General features: G+C 37.7%; 1 protein-coding gene across 1 annotated transcript in view; it reads left to right on the top strand.

Annotated features, from left to right (window-relative positions):
• Positions 1 to 15157, top strand: part of LOC122808692 (C-type lectin domain family 10 member A-like) — a 355760-nt gene extending 340603 nt beyond the window's left edge. The window contains exon 4 of the mRNA XM_044079680.1: positions 14748 to 15157. Within this exon, the coding sequence (XP_043935615.1) occupies positions 14748 to 14901 (154 nt within the window). The 3' untranslated portion in view covers positions 14902 to 15157. The remainder of the gene's footprint in view (positions 1 to 14747) is intronic.
• Positions 15158 to 21344: the final 6187 nt, after the last annotated feature.

Genomic DNA, 21344 nt, shown 5'->3' on the forward strand with positions numbered 1-21344 from the left:
TAGATGCTAAATGCTACCAACTGCATCAATGGTTGTTTTTCACCTGGGATAGAGTCAGTTGACAAGAAGTGATGTCATTCTGCTGGCTATCCCAGCAATAATATTTGAGATATTAATTTTGGAAGTCGCTTAGTGAAAGACAGCATTCTGTATTTTGTCTTTGCCCTGACAATGTCCATTCACCACATATCTCTGCCTTGCTATGAGCAAGTAAGTCTAGGGAACAGTATAATTCTCTTCGATTCAGTCAGGGATATAGTGAAGCATAGTCCAGTAATGCTGTTTTAAATATTCCCTGTGATTTTGAACACTGATGCTACTGTATGTATATATTTAGCATTATCTTGTTCTTTTATTATTTATTATTAAATATATTTAAACCTTTCATTGTGGCTGACCTGTGTAGAGACATATTTAAGCTCTGAGAGTACTTGCATATTTATTTGGTGACACTGCATGGGCTACTCCTAATAGCATTGCTCTTGGTCAAACTACCATTTGCATTGATAGTAACATTACACAGTAAGATTGGAGTAGCTGATAAAGTGTTGACTGGTGGCAGTAGTTGCTACCTTATAGTGTGGGCACAATGGGGCATAGATAGTAAACCTGTGAGAGCCTTTCCCAGGTGTGTGTATGTGTAAATCAAATCTCCAGGAGTTTGTGTGTCAGCTACTTGGGCAGGGACACAAAGCACTGGTTGGAAAGAGAGAGTGTTGGAGGTTTTGGCTTGGCCACTCAGCTGAGATCTCAGCTCTATAGCTGTGCCACTGGGGAGTCTTATTGGGGATCTGGAGAAAGAGGGAGAAACCAGCCCTGAACTGACTGCGGTCGCTGTGTGCTCTTAATGGAAATTGCACTTAATGCAGTAAGCTGAATATGGAAATACTGTGTGTCTATCTGTCATCCTCCCAATGTACTTCCCCCACTGGTGCTAGTGGTGAGGATTGAGGATTCTTAACAAAAAGAAATATATCTAAACAAGCCAAAAGTTGCCCAGTAAAGAATTATGTAAAGAAGAAACCACGAACAAACCATGCGTCCACCAAAGCTGTTATCTTAGAGACAAAAACAAAGGATAAGCACATTCACACATAGTGTGCTTCATCTGATACACACATTTAAAATAAGTAAAAACCATTAAATAATAAAAAACACATAATAAGCAGCCAATTAACAAACCTATTCAATTACTGATGTATACTGCATTTCTTAAGGATAGGTTTTAAAGGTACAGATGCATTAATGCCAGGCAGCTTCTCTGCCTGCAGTTTAACAATCCATTTAGTCTCAGCAGTCTCAAGTTTATTTTTATAATCACCCCCCCCTTTTATTCATATGCACAAGTTGTAGTACAATAAATTTAAAGCTATGTCCAGATAGTAAAGCAACATACTTAGCCAAGACATTAAGTAGATTCCTGCATCTAATGTCACCTAAATGCTGCAGAATCCATTTCTTCAACATTCTGTTTTCCCAACATAGAATGAGGTACATTTTCTGCATCTAGCTAAATAAATCAAGCCTTGAGATCTGCAGTCTGCATAGAATCTCAGTTTAAAGAAAAAAAATCATTAATAGGATGTTGAAAATCTATCACAGTAGAAATATGACTGCAAGCTTTGCATAATCTACAGGGAAAAGTACCTTTACAATCTGATACTAAAGAGGGTACAGTCGTAGACTTGTAGCAGAGCTGTCTCTTAAGTGATAAATTACTTTTAAAAGTGTACCTGGGCTTATCTCCCACAATCGCCTTGATTCTGTCATCAGAGAGCAGTACTGGCCGAAACGTATTAACTGCATTACATATGTGCTGCATATTGTTCCCATAAGTTAAAGACAGTCTAACACTATTGCCAGTTGTATTGTTAATATTAGACTTCATAGATGTATAAGAGCGGTTAAAGAATGGTTTACCCTTATCAAGCCGCAAAGTAGCAACTTCACTTAGGGTATCATCTAGAGCATGTTCCTTATAGTCTCTGGCCAAGGAATCATTTCTCAAACTGGACATAGCTTCATTACATTCATCGTCATTGGTGTGGAAGTGAGACATTTTGAGATACTGGCCTTTAGTAATATTATTAAAAATATGTCTAGGATACATACTATTATAGTGTAAAAATGCATTTTTTCTACAGGGTTGTCTATATAATGAGCTACTAATAGTACCATCAAGCAACATAATCCTAGTATCCAAAAAAATCAACAGTAGTTCATGAATGATTCAAGACAAATTTAAAGCAGTCACTGGAAGATTCCAAATGTACAAAATTCAAGAGATCTACTTCAAGTCCCTCCCACAAAATAAAAATATCATCCACAAATCATTTATAATACAATAGTTGTATAGAAAACATATGGTTGGAGAGGACTACATCACGCTCCCCATCTGCCAACACAAGGTTGGTGTAACTGTTAGCTCATGGAGTCCCCATTGCCACACCCACCTTCTGCCTATATAAAACATCATCAAATAAAAAAACATTATTAGATAAAATATCCATTAATATACTAATACATTCAATTAACTCGTGAATAATCAGTATTAGTCAGTAAAAGCCTCTTTAAAGATGTAACGACCATATCATGAGGTATTATTGTAAACAGTGTCTGTATATCCATTGTGGCCAAAATGGTTTGATCAGAAAACATACCATGTGCCGTAGTATAATCTCCCAAAGTGCTCAAAAATTTTTCTGTATCTTTCAGAACTGCACTTGCCTTCTCCAAAGGTTTTTTTAAATGATGTTTAACAAAAATGGATATAAATTCAGTAGCCCAACCTCTACTTGACACTACAGGGCAAAGAGGTGGGTTAAGCAAAGATTTATGCACTTTGGGCAAACCATGGATAATAGGTAACAGAGGTTCTGATACCAACATAAAGTCATATAAACCTTTATCAATCACTTGTTGCATTTCATATAATTGTTCATGGATACCTCTAATAATCATATTCAAACCATTTTTAGTTATACATTCATATGTGTCAACATCACTTAACATTTGAGTCATAGCTGTATTATAGCAGATGGTATAAAAGACCACAATGGACCCTCCCCCCCTATTGGCAGGACATATAGTTAATTCATTATTATTTTTCAATTCATGCAGAGCCAAAAATTCATCAGATTATAAAAGTTATTCCTTGTCATATTAGCTTTAAAAAGCTCTTTCTCTATTATTTTAACGAATGTCTCAAGTACTGGATGTAGCTGTGGTACAAACAAACTAGTATGTTTTAAAGGGGTGGGCGCCATTTGTTGCTCACCAAATATCAAATTTAAAGCAATATTTCTTACAAAAAGTTTGATGTCAAGTATAACATCGTCAATTGGCACTAGTCGAGAAGGCACAAAACTCAAACCTCTATCTAGTAGACTTACTTGTGCTGATAAGCGCGCAAGAGGAAAGATTATAAACTAACGAGGAGTTCTCTTGTGGTTGTTCTCCTCTACAGCATGTTTGGTCTCTTGTGAGGGTTTCTGCCTCTTCTGTGCAGAGCTGGAGTACTGCCCCCTGTTCAATGTTGGCAGAAGTCTGAAAGGGGCAGGAAAATTTAAAAAAACATTATCAAGAGCCGTGGAACTACTAGTGTCCTTAGGTCGAGCTCCACTCAATGAAAAAGAAGCACCACTTGCTCCCAAAAGCAAAGGATTAAGTAGTGAATTATTTTTAGATGCCTCACATGGAATGGCACTAGTTGATGTATTTGAGGTACTGGCAGTAGCATCTACTGATTGTTGCATCGACTGTAGAGATGAAAGCTGTAATGGTTCAGTAGCAGCTGAATAAGCATGGCTCATAGATGTATCAGTTGTCCATTCGGACCCATGTGGCCATACAAAAATATGGCCTTGATGAAAATGGGACATATCTCTTTATAATTTCCTCTTTTTAATCATTTGTTGCCTGTCATCATATGCCAGGACCTTTAAAAGTACATTATCAATTTCTGCCAAATGAATAGATGCAGTAAGCCTGGAATATAAATCAATTTGCAATTTCTCTAATTTATTACAAAGTTCCTTCTCTTGTGGGGCTAAAAACTCATTAAGTAGTCACATGTAATTTAAACTCAGTTCAATCTTTAACATTTGCAAGCGTTTCAAGAGTTTGGGATATGTGTTACCATAAGTGGGCATGCGTACCAGCAAGCCCCTAGGTACCACCTTGTGGTGTATGTGAGCCTCCATATGCAGGCATTGGCATTGCATTCTTTTCAGTTTGTATAAGGCATTCTCAAAATCTTTCAGTAGTTGCTTAAACATACCCTAATCACAAGGTTCCTCAACAGGAGCTTCATTATTGAAATCACATCCTAAAAGTGGATTTAATTCTGGATTCAGTAGCTGTGTGCTGATAAGCGCGCAAGAGGAAAGATTATAAACTAACGAGGAGTTCTCTTGTGGTTGTTCTCCTCTACAGCATGTTTGGTCTCTTGTGAGGGTTTCTGCCTCTTCTGTGCAGAGCTGGAGTACTGCCCCCTGTTCAATGTTGGCAGAAGTCTGAAAGGGGCATGAAAATTTAAAAAAACATTATCAAGAGCCGTGGAACTACTAGTGTCCTTAGGTCGAGCTCCACTCAATGAAAAAGAAGCACCACTTGCTCCCAAAAGCAAAGGATTAAGTAGTGAATTATTTTTAGATGCCTCACATGGAATGGCACTAGTTGATGTATTTGAGGTACTGGCAGTAGCATCTACTGATTGTTGCATCAACTGTAGAGATGAAAGCTGTAATGGTTCATAGCAGCTGAATAAGCATGGCTCATAGATGTATCAGTTGTCCATTCGGACCCATGTGGCCATACAAAAATATGGCCTTGATGAAAATGGGACATATCTCTTGATAATTTCCTCTTTTTAATCATTTGTTGCCTGTCATCATATACCAGGACCTTTAAAAGTACATTATCAATTTCTGCCAAATGAATAGATGCAGTAAACCTGGAATATAAATCAATTTGCAATTTCTCTAATTTATTACAAAGTTCCTTCTCTTGTGGGGCTAAAAACTCATTAAGTAGTCACATGTAATTTAAACTCAGTTCAATCTTTAACATTTGCAAGCGTTTCAAGAGTTTGGGATATGTGTTACCATAAGTGGGCATGCGGCGTACCAGCAAGCCCCTAGGTACCACCTTGTGGTGTATGTGAGCCTCCATATGCAGGCATTGGCATTGCATTCTTTTCAGTTTGTATAAGGCATTCTCAAAATCTTTCAGTAGTTGCTTAAACATACCCTAATCACAAGGTTCCTCAACAGGAGCTTCATTATTGAAATCACATCCTAAAAGTGGATTTAATTCTGGATTCAGTAGCTGTTTAAAGCATTGCTGGTTAAATACATCCTTGTTAGGACGGTATCCCAGTTCAGTTTCAACTTGCTCAGCCATGTGCTGTTCGGATACACAAAAGCTAATAACAAAAAGAAATATATATCTAAACAAACCAAAAGTTGCCCAGTAGAGAATTATGTAAAGAAGCAACCATGAATAAACCAGGCGTCCACCAAAGCTGCTATCTTGGAGACTTTGATTTACCTGACCAGAAGTGGGATGTCACATTGACAGTCATTGACTGTGAAACAAACAAATTATTTTTGTGAGAGATGTAGTTACACTATGAAGTTGGAGGCAAGATTCTCACATAAGCACATATTGAATGGCCAAACAGTATTTTTGCAGACACACACTTCCCACACTAAATAAGGACACAACAAATACACCTACATATGCACAGGTACTCACTTGTAACTTACAAAAAGATCAGAGGCCTCCCAAATGGAAACCACTTACACACTTAACAAAAAACGACCACAACACATAATAACACAACCACCAGTTTCTCAACAAATAAATCCCTAAGGCGTAACACCACAAAACCTAATGTATTTGTCATCGTTGACTCCATTGTGAGACACATGGATGTTCCCGTCACCAGGCTGGATGAGGAGTGGGTCATGATTAGCTGCCTGTCAGGTGCCAAGATCTGTCAAGTCACTCAACCACAAGTAGCTGTATGACTCTGTCATAGTCCATATGGGGATGAATGACTTGAGATGTACCCCACCAGACAATATAAAGAGAGACATGACTGAGTTTTCAGATTATGAGTAAGAGGCAGGTTGTAATCCTAGCAATAAGAAGCATTCTACCTTCTCTAAGGATGATGCCACAATACAAAGAAAAAATGATTGACTTTCACAATTGGATTAGCTTCTGATATCAGTCCAAGGGGATCCAATATATGTCAGCTTGGAACACATGGTCGACAGGCCATAGGTTTGCCAGTTATGGTCTGCACTTGTCTCCTGTAGGCTTTTGGATAGGCATATGCATTAGCCACCACTACTCTGCTTTTTTTAGGCAGTGTCAAAATAACCAGCCTCCCTCCCAACATAACAAAATCCTATCTAGATAAACTCAAGGTATCGCTGCTTAATGCTAGGAGTCTAAACAAGAAACTTCACTCCCTGGAAGCAATCCTCACTTTGGAAGATGCTGATGTCTGTGTAGTCATAATATATGACAAAGGCATGGAAGGCACCCTGGCCATGCAAGGCTACAATGTCTTACATACGTTCAGACCACAAACTGAGCATGAAAGAACTAAAGGAAGAGGTGTATCCATCATAATTAAGGATAAGTATACATTAAGACTGGTCAAAACATATGGCTCTCTTCAGCTACTCCATGTCCAATTAACTATAGGCAAAGCCCCCTCCACATCATAGTTAGTATAGGTCCCAAAACATGAATCAGGAAAAGCATACCACATACCTGGACTTGCTGAACTCACTTGCCATACAGCTGAATAGTTTACTCATGGATGATTTTAACTATTCAACCATCGACTGTGAAACATACATGACCACAAACATGCTGGATCAGAGGTTCTTGCACTCTGTCAATGCAAATCCACAGGAGCAGCTAATCAGCACCCTAACAAGAGACTCACTTGTCCTGGACATAGTACTCATTAACATGGGAAAGCATTGCACCCTTCAATGTGTGTTGTTCTCCCTGGTAATACTGGAACATAAATCAGTCTCGTTCAATGTAATTATAAGACCAGACACGCCATCAAGCTCATAAATGCTTAAGAATTTTTGAAAGAGAAACTACCTCCTACTAAATGATGATATAAGAAGTTTCAAGGCTCCCTCAAATGCAGATAACATGTACTCCTATGCAGAGATGTACACCAATGCCCTGTATAACCACTTAAGCAGTTGTATAGAATCGGCTGTACCTGACCGGATTAAAACCAGGTATTGCTGAAAAAGCAAGCCACCTTGGTCAGTCCCTAGTATAAACAGGCTATACAGCAAGAGAAAGAAACTAATGTCCAATATTAAGATGGAACTGGCTCAGCAGAGGAATAAATCCCTCTCTAGCATAAACAAATTAAAGATTTTACTGAGTTCTCCAAAGCTAATTTTGAAGAAAAAAAGCCTCCCTAGCTAAGGATAAACAGAACACATTCTTCAATTATAACCGCAATCTAAAAGGGAATACCCAGAATGCACTGAACTGGTTGTGGATGGCACCAGCCATACTAATGCTGAGGTAATAGCCAACCTGCTAGCTGACAGATTTGGAGAAAACACCATTCCCCCTGTCCCTTCAGTCATTCCTCAAAGTATAAGTGCCACCATTCCTCAGCTTATTATCTCTAGAGAGCAGGTTATCTCGGGGCTTTCCAAGGCGAAAAACACAGCATTACTGGGACCAGACAACATGCCAGGTTGCCTTTTAAACAACTTAAAACATGACCTAGCTGACCCACTTGGATCACTGTTTAACCACAGCCTGTGAACTGGTTATGTTCTGACAGAATGGAGATCAACAGCAGTAATCCTTCTGCACAGAGGGGGACCATCAACTGACCCTGGGAATTATAGGCATGTAAGCTTGACTAGACTCATCTACAAGGCCATGGAAATAATGATTATGGACCTTATTAACAAGGACATAGGCAATCTCCAAACTCTGGACCAACCCAGTTCGAATATGTTAAAGGTAGATCATACCTGTTAAACATGGTTGACTTCTTCAAGAAAGTCACCAAGGCCATGAACGAGGGAATGACAGTGCATACCATCTATCTTGACATAGCCAAAGCATTTGACACAAACCTCGCTCAGGTGTCATAGAGAAACTCTCACAGTTGAGAATTAATCCCTACCTTACCAGATGAGTAGCCAACTGGCTCACCACAGTATGCATACTGTCAAAATGGGAGAATTCACTTCTAGCAAAAGATGAGTCACATGTGGCGTACCACAGGAGTCTGTGCTGGAACTCTTACAATTTGGAATTTATTTCTCAGAAGTCTAGGCAAACCTGGACAGCGTGCGGCTGATCAAGTCACTAATGATTGCAAATTGGAAGCAATCACTGAGGCTTCAATGATGTTGATATACTGCAGACAGGTTTAATGCAGACAAATGACTGGTGCCAAAGCCACTGATTAATGCTAATTGCAACAAAATGCATTATAATTCCCTTTGGGAAAGCTGATATCACAGCTAATTACATTATAGACAGCAGCCCCACCCAGTGGTACGTGTTCTGTGTACTCAGGTTGATAGCAACCTGAACTTTGACCACCATTTATCTACAGTAGTAGCGAAATCCTTCTATGTGGCACATCTTATACATAAAGGCATCACATCTAGATCTAAGGAAGTTATAATTCTGTTATACTCGCCACTCATCAGACCAATAATTGAGTACAACATTCCCTTTTGCATGTACCTCACCAGACACATGCAACAACTGGAGAGACCACATAGGTTTCTCACCAAAAAATTACAGGGTACACAAAACAAGTCTTATGGGGAAAGACTGAAAGCCCTGCCAATGCAGTCTGCCTCCTAAAGGTTACTGAGGGGTGATCTGTGCCTGGCTTACAGGGCAGTCTCTGGCCCCTGATGGAAATGCTACACATTCGTAAATCAAACTGCAAGAGGGTCATTTGCTCCAGGGATCTTAACTTATCCTCTGACATGAACAGGTCATGCTCGAGAGATAGATACATCACCCAGAGACTGCCACTTCTCTGGAACAAGATTCCAATTGACGTGAAACAAAGCACCTCCATGACCCTCTTCAAATGCAACCTAAATTAATGGATGGGTGACCACAAATTCACTTCTGGTGTAGCACACATGTCCCTCCTGGACAGAGGAAGTTGGTATTAACTACCGTAGACCCCTACCTCAGTGAACTTTACTCACCTAACCACCGACAACTGGGGCAACTCGGAATAAATATGGCTAGGCTTGTAAGGGCTCTAGGGCTGTTAGCCTAGTAACCTTCTGTGAATCTACAAACCTGTGAACATACTATTCCTGCAAACTTTATTTAACATATTGCTGAACCAAGGCTGATGATATTAAGTGCTACTTTTACCTGGGATTTATGACCCTAAACAGGTTGTCATAGTAACAGTATTAAACAATGCATATATGATTATGTTTGCATGTACTTAATAATGTAGGCAATTCAGCTCTGAAACTGACTGGCTATGCTCTTGCCAGAATACCTAATTGATATTTGCATCCTTACTGCAATAACTCGGGTACTGTCTTATCAGAAACCAGTCTGCTAAAAACAAGCTGATTGCAAACCTAAGTGCTAAAGATCATTATTCCTGCATGCATTATGTCTTCTGACAGACCTGCTCTTACACAGTCTGCAAGTCAGATTACAGCATCACATTCCTATACATCAAACATTTTTTCCTTCAGGTAAGAATCCTCCACTGCATAGTTCTCAACCTTTTGGCACAAAAAATCTGGGCAAAGACAAACATAATTGGGGGACAATGCCTAAAAATAGAGATAAATTTTAAATAACGCTCCTATAAACTTAGAAAGTTGCTAGAATAAAAGGTCTTGTGTTATTACACATTTTCTGAAGGATATGAAGTCTGAAACTCAAATGCCTGTCATTGTATTGTGAATGCAGTCCTCAGTGATTTGTGACAAAAATCCAGAAAACCACAAATTTTATGAGGAACAGACCAAAATATGAGGCAAAGATCTGTATATTCTGTGAAAATCTGGAAAGTTGAGAAGTATGCTCCATTGTCCTTCCTCATTTTAGCAATTTCCCAGTATTTTAACCACACTCAGATAATGAAGATTTGTATCCACATACCAATAAAATATCCCTAATCCCACAGCTATGAGTTTTGCTGAGTGATATATAACATTAAAGCATTATTCACTTCACAGAGTACCCTTCTACCTTGTGTAACCAGTTCTACATCATGGAAAGACTCTCTGGCAGAAAAGATAACCAGTGCATTCCTGTGTTGTTGTTCTAGTCTTCTTTCCTTTCATCTTTGTTCAGATGCCACATTTGTGCACTATCCCAGCCAACTTCCTCACTTCCATCTGACCATCACCTTTGTGCAACCTACCCTTGGTTTTTGCAAATGTATCTGTTAAATCTTTATCTTTCTTTAGATATGACCCCAGTGTCATTTTATTGGATTCAACTTTCCATGTGGACTTGTGCTTCTATGAATAACATTGGTGCAGAGTCCTGCACATTTTGATGATGAGGACTGGCTGCAATCTCTGTCTTATTAGATTTCTTAGCATTGCTAATTTCTAGTGCTTCACCTCGATCTTGCTCCTAGATCTTCCTTTTTTCAGTTGAACAATCATTATCATGTAACTGTATTGCAACAGGAATTTGAGTTATCTGGTGGGAAACTTCCTCCCTTCTATTATCATGACGAGGGTATCAGCAGTACTTGCCTCAGTAGGCCCCATTGCCTTCACAAGTTCATTTTTGAAAAAAAAATTGACTTACACTGAATTAATCTTCAAGTTAGTGTATGCCATTATTAAATGAAGTTTTCGATTATTGGAGAAACACTCTAATGGTGTTTTCTTCCACTTTTATACCACACAGGAAATATTGCATTGTTAAAGAATCTGTATAACAGTGCAATTTGCAAATGACTTGCTGAGCTTGACCACCTCTCTACTCTACAAAATATTTTTATTCCACAGTACATATCTGTGGGTACAGTAGTTGCAGACAGTAAACTGAAACTGAAGTAACAAATCAGGTCAGCATCCATCAGACTTACAAGTACAACATTCAGCTTTAAATTCCCTCTCCACTGCTAATTTTCCATATCATCCATTTTCTCACAAAGCCTCCTTACTTGAGAGTGCGGCTCCAATATTTCAGAGGCTTGACAGTAAACTTTATCCTCCTGCACTTAAATTTTTCTCTAAATATTCCACTTCAGTCTCCAAAGATAACAGTAAATCCTGCTAACTGCCCAAATACCTCTGCAAGCCCTATTTTTTTCACTATTATAGTTTCCATCATTTTAATCATTTTCCATATTTTGTTTATCTGAGTAGGAGACCAGGGAACTGGTTGCGGCAGAACCTCCACCTTACATGATATTAGGCTGCTCCATAAGTCCAGCTAACATGCACTATGCCACATGTATTCACTGGGGAATCAGACAGTGCAAAGCATTCACTTTAACATATTTTGCTGTTGACCCCTCTCCCTCTGATATTTTGCAATCAGTGTTAATGTAAACAGTTCCATTACTTGCTGGCACATCTGCAGAAGATTTTACTGACCATCCCCTGGTCTTATGACCATTTCTGGTGAAGAAACAGGTTCTTGCTCAGTCTGTTTGACAAGCTTTTGAATTATGCCTGGAAACAGGAAGAGATTATTGGATATGACCCATTCCCAAATACTCATGGCTTCTCCATATAGGGTATAGAATGGATATTGCCTTGTTTGTTGATATTCCTTCATGTTGCCTATGTGACTGACCACTGGACACTGTGAAATATTGTCTTACAAAGACTGCTAGGTGAGTTATACTGTTCAGAACTCCAGAATTTCAATACAAATTTGAAAGTGTTATAGGTGATATGAGAAGTATATTGTCTGACCATCGAAATGGTCTTTTACAGCAAGCAATAGAGATCTGTGGTGCTAGCAATGCATTTGACTAGAAACATGTGAAATGAATAGACTCATGTGAGGTTGGGTATACGCATCCACAGCTGGAGGTTGTTCTTACATACATCTAAAATAGATATGTGTTGGGAAAGTGGTTGAAAATATTGGTTCTACTGGAACTGTAGGGATCATTGTATGTGGTATACCACCTTATATGGACAGACCACTTGTTTTCAGGTCTGTTTCATTTTTAACAGTTTTGTACTCAGAATGTCTTTTAGGGCTAGTCATTCATTTTTATTCAAGTTATGCATCCTAGGCTTCTTCAAGTGCTCCAAAAGGTCATTTCAAACATATTTACTGTAAATTTGTTTTGGCTGGCAAAAATGCATGTATGCCCATGACTTAACATTGCAAATCATGTTGTGCACATTACTTTGTTTTCATTTTTTAAGGATTACATAATGAGATTCCAAACTTCAACCCTATCGCTATCTTATCCCCCATCTCTAAGCTTCTTGAAAAATGTATCCATCTACAACTCTTATCCTACCTCATTAACAATCAGCTTCTCACCCCCACACAGCATAGATTTATACCTTGTCATAGCACCTCCACAGCTCTCCTCTCCTTTCTAGAAATAGTTAACAAACAGCGTGACTCTAGCCATTTCTTGTCCACCCTCCTCCTGGACCTGTCTAAGACACTTGACACCATTTCTCATAACCTCCTTCTTACTAAACTCTGCAAACTAAATCTATCCCACTCCTGTATCAACTGGTTCTCCAGTTACCTCACAAATAGGCAACAAGCAGTCAGATGGAAAAAAGCCACCTCACCTTTCCTTAATACTCATACAGGTGTCCCCCAAGGTTCTATTTTAGGCCCTCTACTATTCAATATATTCATAAAGTACTTCTACCAAGCCACCCCTAATATCAGCCTCATCCAATACGCCAAAGATTCTACCATAATCTGGTCTTCCCCTTCTAGCCCCACTCTAACTAAATTAACCCAAAATGACTTCTATGCCACTGAGCAATGGATGCTAGACAACCATCTAGCACTTAATGCGATCAAAACTAAACTTATGATTTTCACTGCCTCCAAAACCAGTAACTTAGATAAACATTCATTCTTAATCACCAGCCAAAACAATACTCCCCTAGAAATAGTTTCCAATGCTAAACTACTAGGAGTACTTATCGATATTTAACTAAAGTTTGATAACCATCTACAAGCAAACACCAAAAAAACTCACCAAAATATTGGCATGCCCTACTGCCACTATTGCCACATCTCTCCCTCCACCGGGCTCATCCTAGCAAATACATATCTCATCCCATGCCTCCTATCATTGATTCAAATTACTTGGGCATTATTGCTTCATATCATTATCTCTCATACCTGTCTATTTGCTCTGCATAGGAACAGTATGTCTTTGATCAGAGTACAACTGGAACTTTTCCAAGATCACAAAATCCCAGACAAGAAATGAGATGGATTTATGTTTTATTTTACAAATGACTCTGCCACCAAATTGCAGAAGCCTTAAAAAGCAGATACTATGGAATGAAAATCTGTGAAGTCCCCTCATGGAGCTGCAGGGTGGATTCCCTCTACATTCCACTAAACCAAAATATATTTTCCATATTTTATAATGAGGTTTATTTATATGACTGCATGGAGCATCAGGTACAATTGTATCTGTGTTTTGTGTACTGGAGCTCTTGTGCTTCATGCAGTTAGAACTGAGCACTTTAGTCTTGAGCTGTATAGTTTGAAAGAGATGTAGTGGAAACTTTTTTCCACCTCATATTTTCCTCACATTATATAATCAGTTTTGCTTGTCTTATTACATATTTTGTTGTGGCTACTTTGATAGACCTGTATTTTCTTGTGTGGTACTCTGTATAGCAAAGATCCAGGTGATATAATGACCCAATGTCAGTGCGCGCAGTTTATGAGAAAATTACTAGTTAACAAACAAGAAAACTCATGTTACATGTGATATGCTGCTGTATATATTAGAATGAACCCCTCAAAAAAGAAACATTTCTTCTAGCATATATAAAACTATGATTAGACAATCATGATGTCTGTCTGAATAGAATTGTTCATAGGTGGCAAACCCAACATTCCATTTTACTTACTGCGATAATCATAGAGGTTGTTATTGTTTGGAAAAATACTAACACTTGATTTCTTCACAGAGTGTCAAAAATAAAAACAACTTTTTCTTTTTTTGCTTTTGCAACCAAATCCGTAGACATTTGACTTGTGAAGCACAGTGGTAAAATATGATCTGTTTGAGCACTAGTCTATCACAAGAGCACTTAGATTGGGATACACGGAAATCTATACTTACTCAAATGTTACGACAACAGGAGTAAGCATATAACAACTTCATAGCTTCATGGTTCTGTTTTCACAAACTTGCCCGTTAACTACACAAACTACTTTGCATTACCACATTTCAGATCAAACTGCAGAGCTTTGTAAATGTTAACCTTTTATTAGAAGGCTGAGTACATGATTCCATAATAAATCTGTTTCATAAGCACTTCTTCCAAGGAAGTGAACTAAAATATGTTCACTTCTTTAAATGAACCAGTTTCTTTAATGTCACCTTAATACCAAACAAAATAGTACTGTTGTTACTATTATTACTAATTCAAACAACAATATTATGTTACAGAGAAAGAAAATGTTGTTTGAATAATATTGTATTCCTGTCCTGAATATAACCTCTCATCTCACATCATTTTTCTTCATAGACATTGGTATAGTCGAGAGCCTGATAACTGGGACTGGCATCAGCACTCAATGGATGAAGATTGTGCTGTCATAAAAGCTAATGGTGGATGGAGTGATATCAGATGTTCAGACACTGAAAGGTGGATCTGTGAGAAACAAACTTCTGTTTGCTAAATAAATAAACCTTAATTCGTGACAATAACAAAGCCTTCAGTAACAAGCTTTCTCAGTAAAGGTTGTGCACTGCTGTGGAGAATTATGTTAAAAATAAATAAAGATGTAGTTTACTAGTAATAGTAATGAGTAAATGTTCTAACCCTCTAACTCCCTCAGCTGATTTGAGCCCCAAACCTACAGGTAATGTGACACCACCAATAATGTTAGTATGTTCTATGTATTTCTGTTCAAATATCTAAAATAAATGTTTTTATTCTACACCATACTATTGACTTTATACTATATTTTATTAAAATACTGAGTAAACATTTCTCACCATTGCTGTTTTTGTCTTATGTGCATTAGTTTTTCATGGATGTAGTTAAATGTAGAACAGAGAATACACAAACACCTGCATTTAAAGGGTCTTTCAGTTTGTTATGTTTCTTTGGATAAATGTCCTTTATGCAGGTCTAAGCATATATCAACTTTCTGCAGTAGCACCACATACCTAACAAGTATATGTCAATGATAAATGCTGGCTTACATTTTATTAGCAACTTGAAATTAGAAAGTAATAGTACAAGATGCCTTGTCAGGTGTAGTAAGTGTCAGTTTCAATGAAAAAATGATTATTGTAAAGTTAAGAATGACACAGGATAAATTCATTGACAGATAAGCATACCTCTCAACTATACAGATTTCGCAGAAGGTTCAGATTTTTGTTTCATATCTCTTTTCTGTTTGTCATAGAATTGTGGTTTTCTGGCAAATCATTGGCATATCTTTGAGGTCTAAAGTCAGAAAATAATGGCAAAAATTTGAGTTTCAGACTTCATACCCTTCAGAAAATTCATGCCAATGCAAAACCTGTTATTGCACCAACTTTCAAAGTTTGTAAGAGCCATATTTAAAAATTGTCCTTATTTTTGGGCCTTTGTCTCACCACTATTTGTGGCTTTGCCCAAATTTCTTGCTTTAAGAAGTTGAGAGGTATGCAGATATGTGTAGTGTCATGCATACATTGATACCTTATGTGTCCATAAATACCATTTTGTGCTATACTCTATAGCAGGAAATGAGCAACAGAACATTTTAAAATGACTAAGGGAAGAAACAGTTGTTACTGTAGTAGATTACAAACAGAGGCAGTATTTTAAATGAATGGTAGACATAAGCATTTGACTTCTTAAGGCTGTAAATTATATGATGTGCATATAGCTGCGGTAATACAGCGGTAGCGTTGTTGCCTCACAGCAAGAGATTCTCCTGTTTGATTCATGGCTGGAGTGCCTTCTGTGTGGAATCTGCATGTCCTTCCCGCGGTCGAGTCGCCTCCGTATGCGTGAATGAGCATGCCTTCGCTGAAGGGTGGGTGTCGGGCTGGCAACTTGGCACCATAAAAAATCTACTGCCAATCATTAGCAGACCGGAGTTCAGCTGTGGTGACCCCTAACTGGGAAAAGACGAAAAGACAAACAACAACAGTGAATGCCCATGCAGTCAGGCATTCTGTGCTAAGGCACCCTTAATAAGGGAGATTAGAATAGTTACAGTGACTGTTTTAAATATCTTTTACACACGCTTATTGCTAATGGCACCTTTTCTACTTCAGCTTGTTTAGCAAACTCGACATTCTTCAAAATATTTTGAGTGTTTTTACTTTGATTAAGTTTAATATAAGTTTGTACTTTGGAATACCTTTCAATCAGAATGACTATGAAAGTCTGTTAGTTTATGACTGAAGTTTAAACTAATATACTGGCATATTAAAGTGCTCACAGTAAGAGCTGATCATTAAAGTTTAGTTAATGGACTGGGCAATTCAAACAGTTATTTAGAATTTACAAATGTGTGCAGAAGCCAAGACTTGATACTCTACTGTTAACAAAAAAAAGGTATGGGCTCATATTCTTAGCGTCCACGTTCCATATTAAAGAAAATGTCCACTATGAGTTATAACACCTCTGGAGATGATTCATCCTCAGCTCTGGAGTCTGATGCACAATGTACCACAGGATCTCCATCACCCAAAAGAAGTAACAATGTCCCTTTAGATGTAAACAAAAGTGGGGGGGGCAGAAAGCATAAACGAGTTGGAGAACACGGAAGGGTTATTGAGAATGTTTGCTCAGAAATTAATAATTCTAGCGTGTTAAATATTTCATCTTGCTCCTTGTCACCTACTCATATTGATATTTTGAATAAAGGACTCACTTTTATACCTGGGTTTTTTGTCTCAGAGGATAGTTTTGCTAATGATATTGTAGCTTTTTGCAGAACACTTAATCTACAGTTATTTTTTCATGATGAAGATTCCAGTGGGGTCCGGGATGAATTTAGATATCATAAATCTACATTTACACCTCCTATGAACTCTAATATGCAAATGTTTCAGAATAGTGTCCTCAGGGATATACATTTCTATTCTAGGGAGTATGGGGTGGAATCGAATAATCTCTCGAAGATCAAACTGGATTGTATTAGGGAACTGGCTAATAATCATGAATTCGTTATACTGTCTGCTGATAAAGGTGGGGTGGTTGTAGTCCAAGATTGGGCTCAATATGATACCGAAACTTTGAGGCAGCTTTCGGATGGGCACTACTATACTTGTTTGTCCCTCAATCTGCCCCCTTCCTTTAAGAAACAGATTGATGGATTTCAAACTCTAGCTAAAGAAGAGGGTATTATTTTGAACCAAACTTTTTACCATCTAACTGTACCAGACCCCCTTTCTCAGTATATCTATTTTCTCCCAAAAATCCACAAGGACACACGGAATCCCCCGGTAGACCAATTGTTTCAGGAAGAGGCTCATTAACTGAACCATTGTCTCAATTTTTAACTAAATATCTTAAACCGCTTTTAAAGTGGGTACATGCCCGTATACAGGACACAACTGAATTTCTTCAGATAATTTCGGAATTACAGTTAGAACTGGGATGTTTACTCTGTACCCTGGACGTAACTGCCCTATATACTAATATCCCCCATTGGGCAGGTATTGATGCGTTGGAATATTGGCTTTCCAGATCTAGACAATATCCAACTGGATTTTATACATTCCTTTTAGGGCTAGCTTAACATACCCTCACCAAAAATGTATTTTTGTATCATGATGCTTGCTATCTTTAAATTCAGGGTATGGCTATGGCGGCTTCTTTTGCCCCAATTTATGCCGACCTGTTTATGGCATATATTAAAGAACATATTATTTATGATAATTCTCACAATATATTATTGGATGACATGGAAGAGATACTTGGATGATTGCTGGTTGGTATGGAGATTGGATTCTGAGTACCTACAAGAATTTGTTAACTATTTAAATGAGAATAAGTGGGGGATACAATTTATGGTGAACTACAGTAAGGATTGTATTACATTTTTGGATGTATTGGTTACTAGGCGGATGGATAATACTCTAAGTTCTGAAGTTCACCATAAATATCCAGAGTGCAGTTCGTTTCTCTATGCCACTAGTTATCATCCTCCACATATATGTAAGAATATTCCAAAGTCTGGATGCTTCATATGATACATTCAGGGATGATCTTACCTCCCAGTTTTTGAATAGGGGTTATAAGTTGGGACATATATTGGATTCTAGGAATATGGGGATTCCATTAATAAGGATTCTCTTCTTGAATATAAAGGTAGGCTTTAGGAACGGGTACCTGACAAATATACGAACGCTCAAAATTTTGAACATTACATGGTCGAGACCAAACGTTCGAAATTGTAAGTGTTTGAAGATTGACTTTCAACGGCGGTGTATGGTGAAGATAAGAAGAATTTACCTTTCCTGCACTGAAGTGCAGTCTCGTAGTTGGTATATATAAGTAGGGGGGTGTGGGGGGTGCAGGGGGGGCTTGCCCTGCCTACGCTGTTAAAGTGTTTTTTTCTTTTTTTAGTTTTTTTTTTTATTTGATGTTCGAACATCCAAATGTCGAACATTTGGTCTTGACCATGAAATGTTCGACATTTTGGATGTTTGAATATTTAACATAGATCCTCAGGAACAGGAGTCAGCTATCCGTTTTGTGACTGCTTATGGTAGGAACACTGCTGTTCTAACTTATAGTGTCCAATGACACTGGAATATTCTCCTGGCAGACAATAGACTTTCCGAAATCTTAAATAACAGATGTTATTTTTCCTATAGGAATGGCAGAAACCTTGGTTCTGTCTTGAGTCATTACAAACATGGATGCAGCCAGCATGGTTCAACATGTTCAATCTACTCTTTTTGGGGGCCATTTAGTTGATTGTTTTCCCTGTGTCCATTGTGTACAGTGTTCTAGAATCTCAAAGACGAAATATTTTAGTAGCAAAAATACTAGTCGAGTTTACAGTATTTCTTTTTTTGCCAGTTGTCAAACAGATTGGGGTCATCTACCTTGTTACTTGTAGTTGCTCCACGTTTTATATTGGCCAAAACATCACGTCCAGTCAAATTTAGGATTACAGAGCATTTCAGCAACATTAGACATCAGAGAATGACTGATATCCTCTATAAACATACTGTTTCACATGCAAATGCATCTTTTTATTTTACTATCATTGATCGCATTAGGGGCAACAAATCTAATAAGATTGGTTGGCATCATACTCAATATTATGGAGAAAAAAAATGGATTATCACGTTGGAGGGTTTATTTTCTCCTGGATTGAATGAGCTCCTTTAAATGGCACAATAATTGCATTAATTAAGTCTTAATTGCTGACTATATAAAAGAAAAGGGATGTTTTATTTGCTAATTGTATGCACTGAAGAAGGTTGTTTTTTACTTAAGCCGAAACCAGTTTGCTTGCCGTTCTCTTTTTGTATGTGCTTATTAGCACTATATTAAATTGTGTTTGCTTGCCACAATCTGCTGGTCTGGATTTTGTATGTTGTTCTCATATTCTTAGCAACACAGAGTATTTTTGATTGGGTCATAGCTCACAACCTGTTTGTTACACATTCAGGACATGGATACCAAGGAATTCACTTGAGAACACATAATTAAAGGTTATGATTTGAGATCCGATAATAATTATTTGTATTATTTGTAGTACATTGAGCTTTATCTGCTTCGTGTACTACTAGTTACAGAAAAAAAATGGTAAGTGTTTTGTCAGCTTTCAAAGTGTTAAAGCATTTAGTAAGCAATGTCAGAAACAGTCTAACACAGTCTTATGTTTACATTCACCTTGCCATGACACTCAACTGTCCAGATTTTTGCAGAATGCCCAGATTTTTGCCTAGTATGTTGGTCTGTTCCTCATAAAATCTGTGGTTTTCTGCCAATCTGCTGACTAAAGCAACTAAATAGACATACTTTTATGTTTCAGGCTATGTGTCCTTCAGAATATATAGGCAAAGACAAATCCTGTTCTAGCTACTTTCTAAGTTTAGAAGAGGAAGTCAGTGACATATTAGTGTTACAGACAGCAGGCAAAAAAATCATTACTGTTGATTTGACCTTTATAAATTAAGCATGAAGTGCTTGACATTTGTTGAGATTGGGTTTCACTCTATAGTATTGCTTAACTGATTTATCTTTTTCCACATATCAGAGTGTAATCACCATGCTCCATGCACTACAAGGCAGTATTGTATACTGAAAAGCCCTTTTCTGACAGATGTAGTTGGATTTGGGGGAGTTTCCAAGTGGAAATCAGACATTTTGCATTTCACATTTACCTTTACAGTAAAAAAGAGACAACATACTAAAGCACAGTATAAGTGAAACATGGCTTTCCAAATACAACTTTAACATAACTATATGCTACTTTATAAAAACAGAAGTGGAAGCAAAAAATTAACACTGCATTACTGAAATGAATGAGCAGACCTAACGTGATTTTTTTCTACATGGCTATGATTAAAATTCACAACTGTTTAATCAAATATATATGTATTTACTAAACTGCAGAAAAATGTTCAGATTTAAAAGATATGAAAATGGTTCACTTTTTTTTCATTTGAAGTCATTATTTTGGACACTGCAATCACCTCAACCATTGAAATGTGGAATATATTTAAGCAGAAAGAACAATGTTAGGAAAGGATGGAGTGGGATAAGAAAAAAAAAACAACGTTTTTTTTTTCCTTTTTTTCTCTTGCTGTAAAGAATATTACAAAGTGGAAGTTTGTTAAACAGCATCTCATCAAACAAAACTGTTGATATAGGCATTTAGCCTTCTATGCAAGATCCATAGCCATGCTGCTGGTTCAGCTGGTTTGACAGGTTGAGTTGTGATGGAATCACTTTGTACATCTGTGGCATTACCACAGCAGGGCTAGCTATCCAGCGGTATGAACATTGGGTCTAGGTGATGGTCACTGCGGATGTGACACCCCGATTCCATCTATAAAATGGGAAAAAAAAGGATTTATGTTGCTGCCTGTTATAAACACACATTTGTTGGATATTCCATTTTCCAGATTTAGTGTGATCTTGGCTATAATA

Source organism: Protopterus annectens, chromosome 8.part0 (genome assembly GCF_019279795.1).
Source record: "Protopterus annectens isolate FY-2018-M chromosome 8.part0, PAN1.0, whole genome shotgun sequence".
NCBI classification, from domain to species: domain Eukaryota; kingdom Metazoa; phylum Chordata; order Ceratodontiformes; family Protopteridae; genus Protopterus; species Protopterus annectens.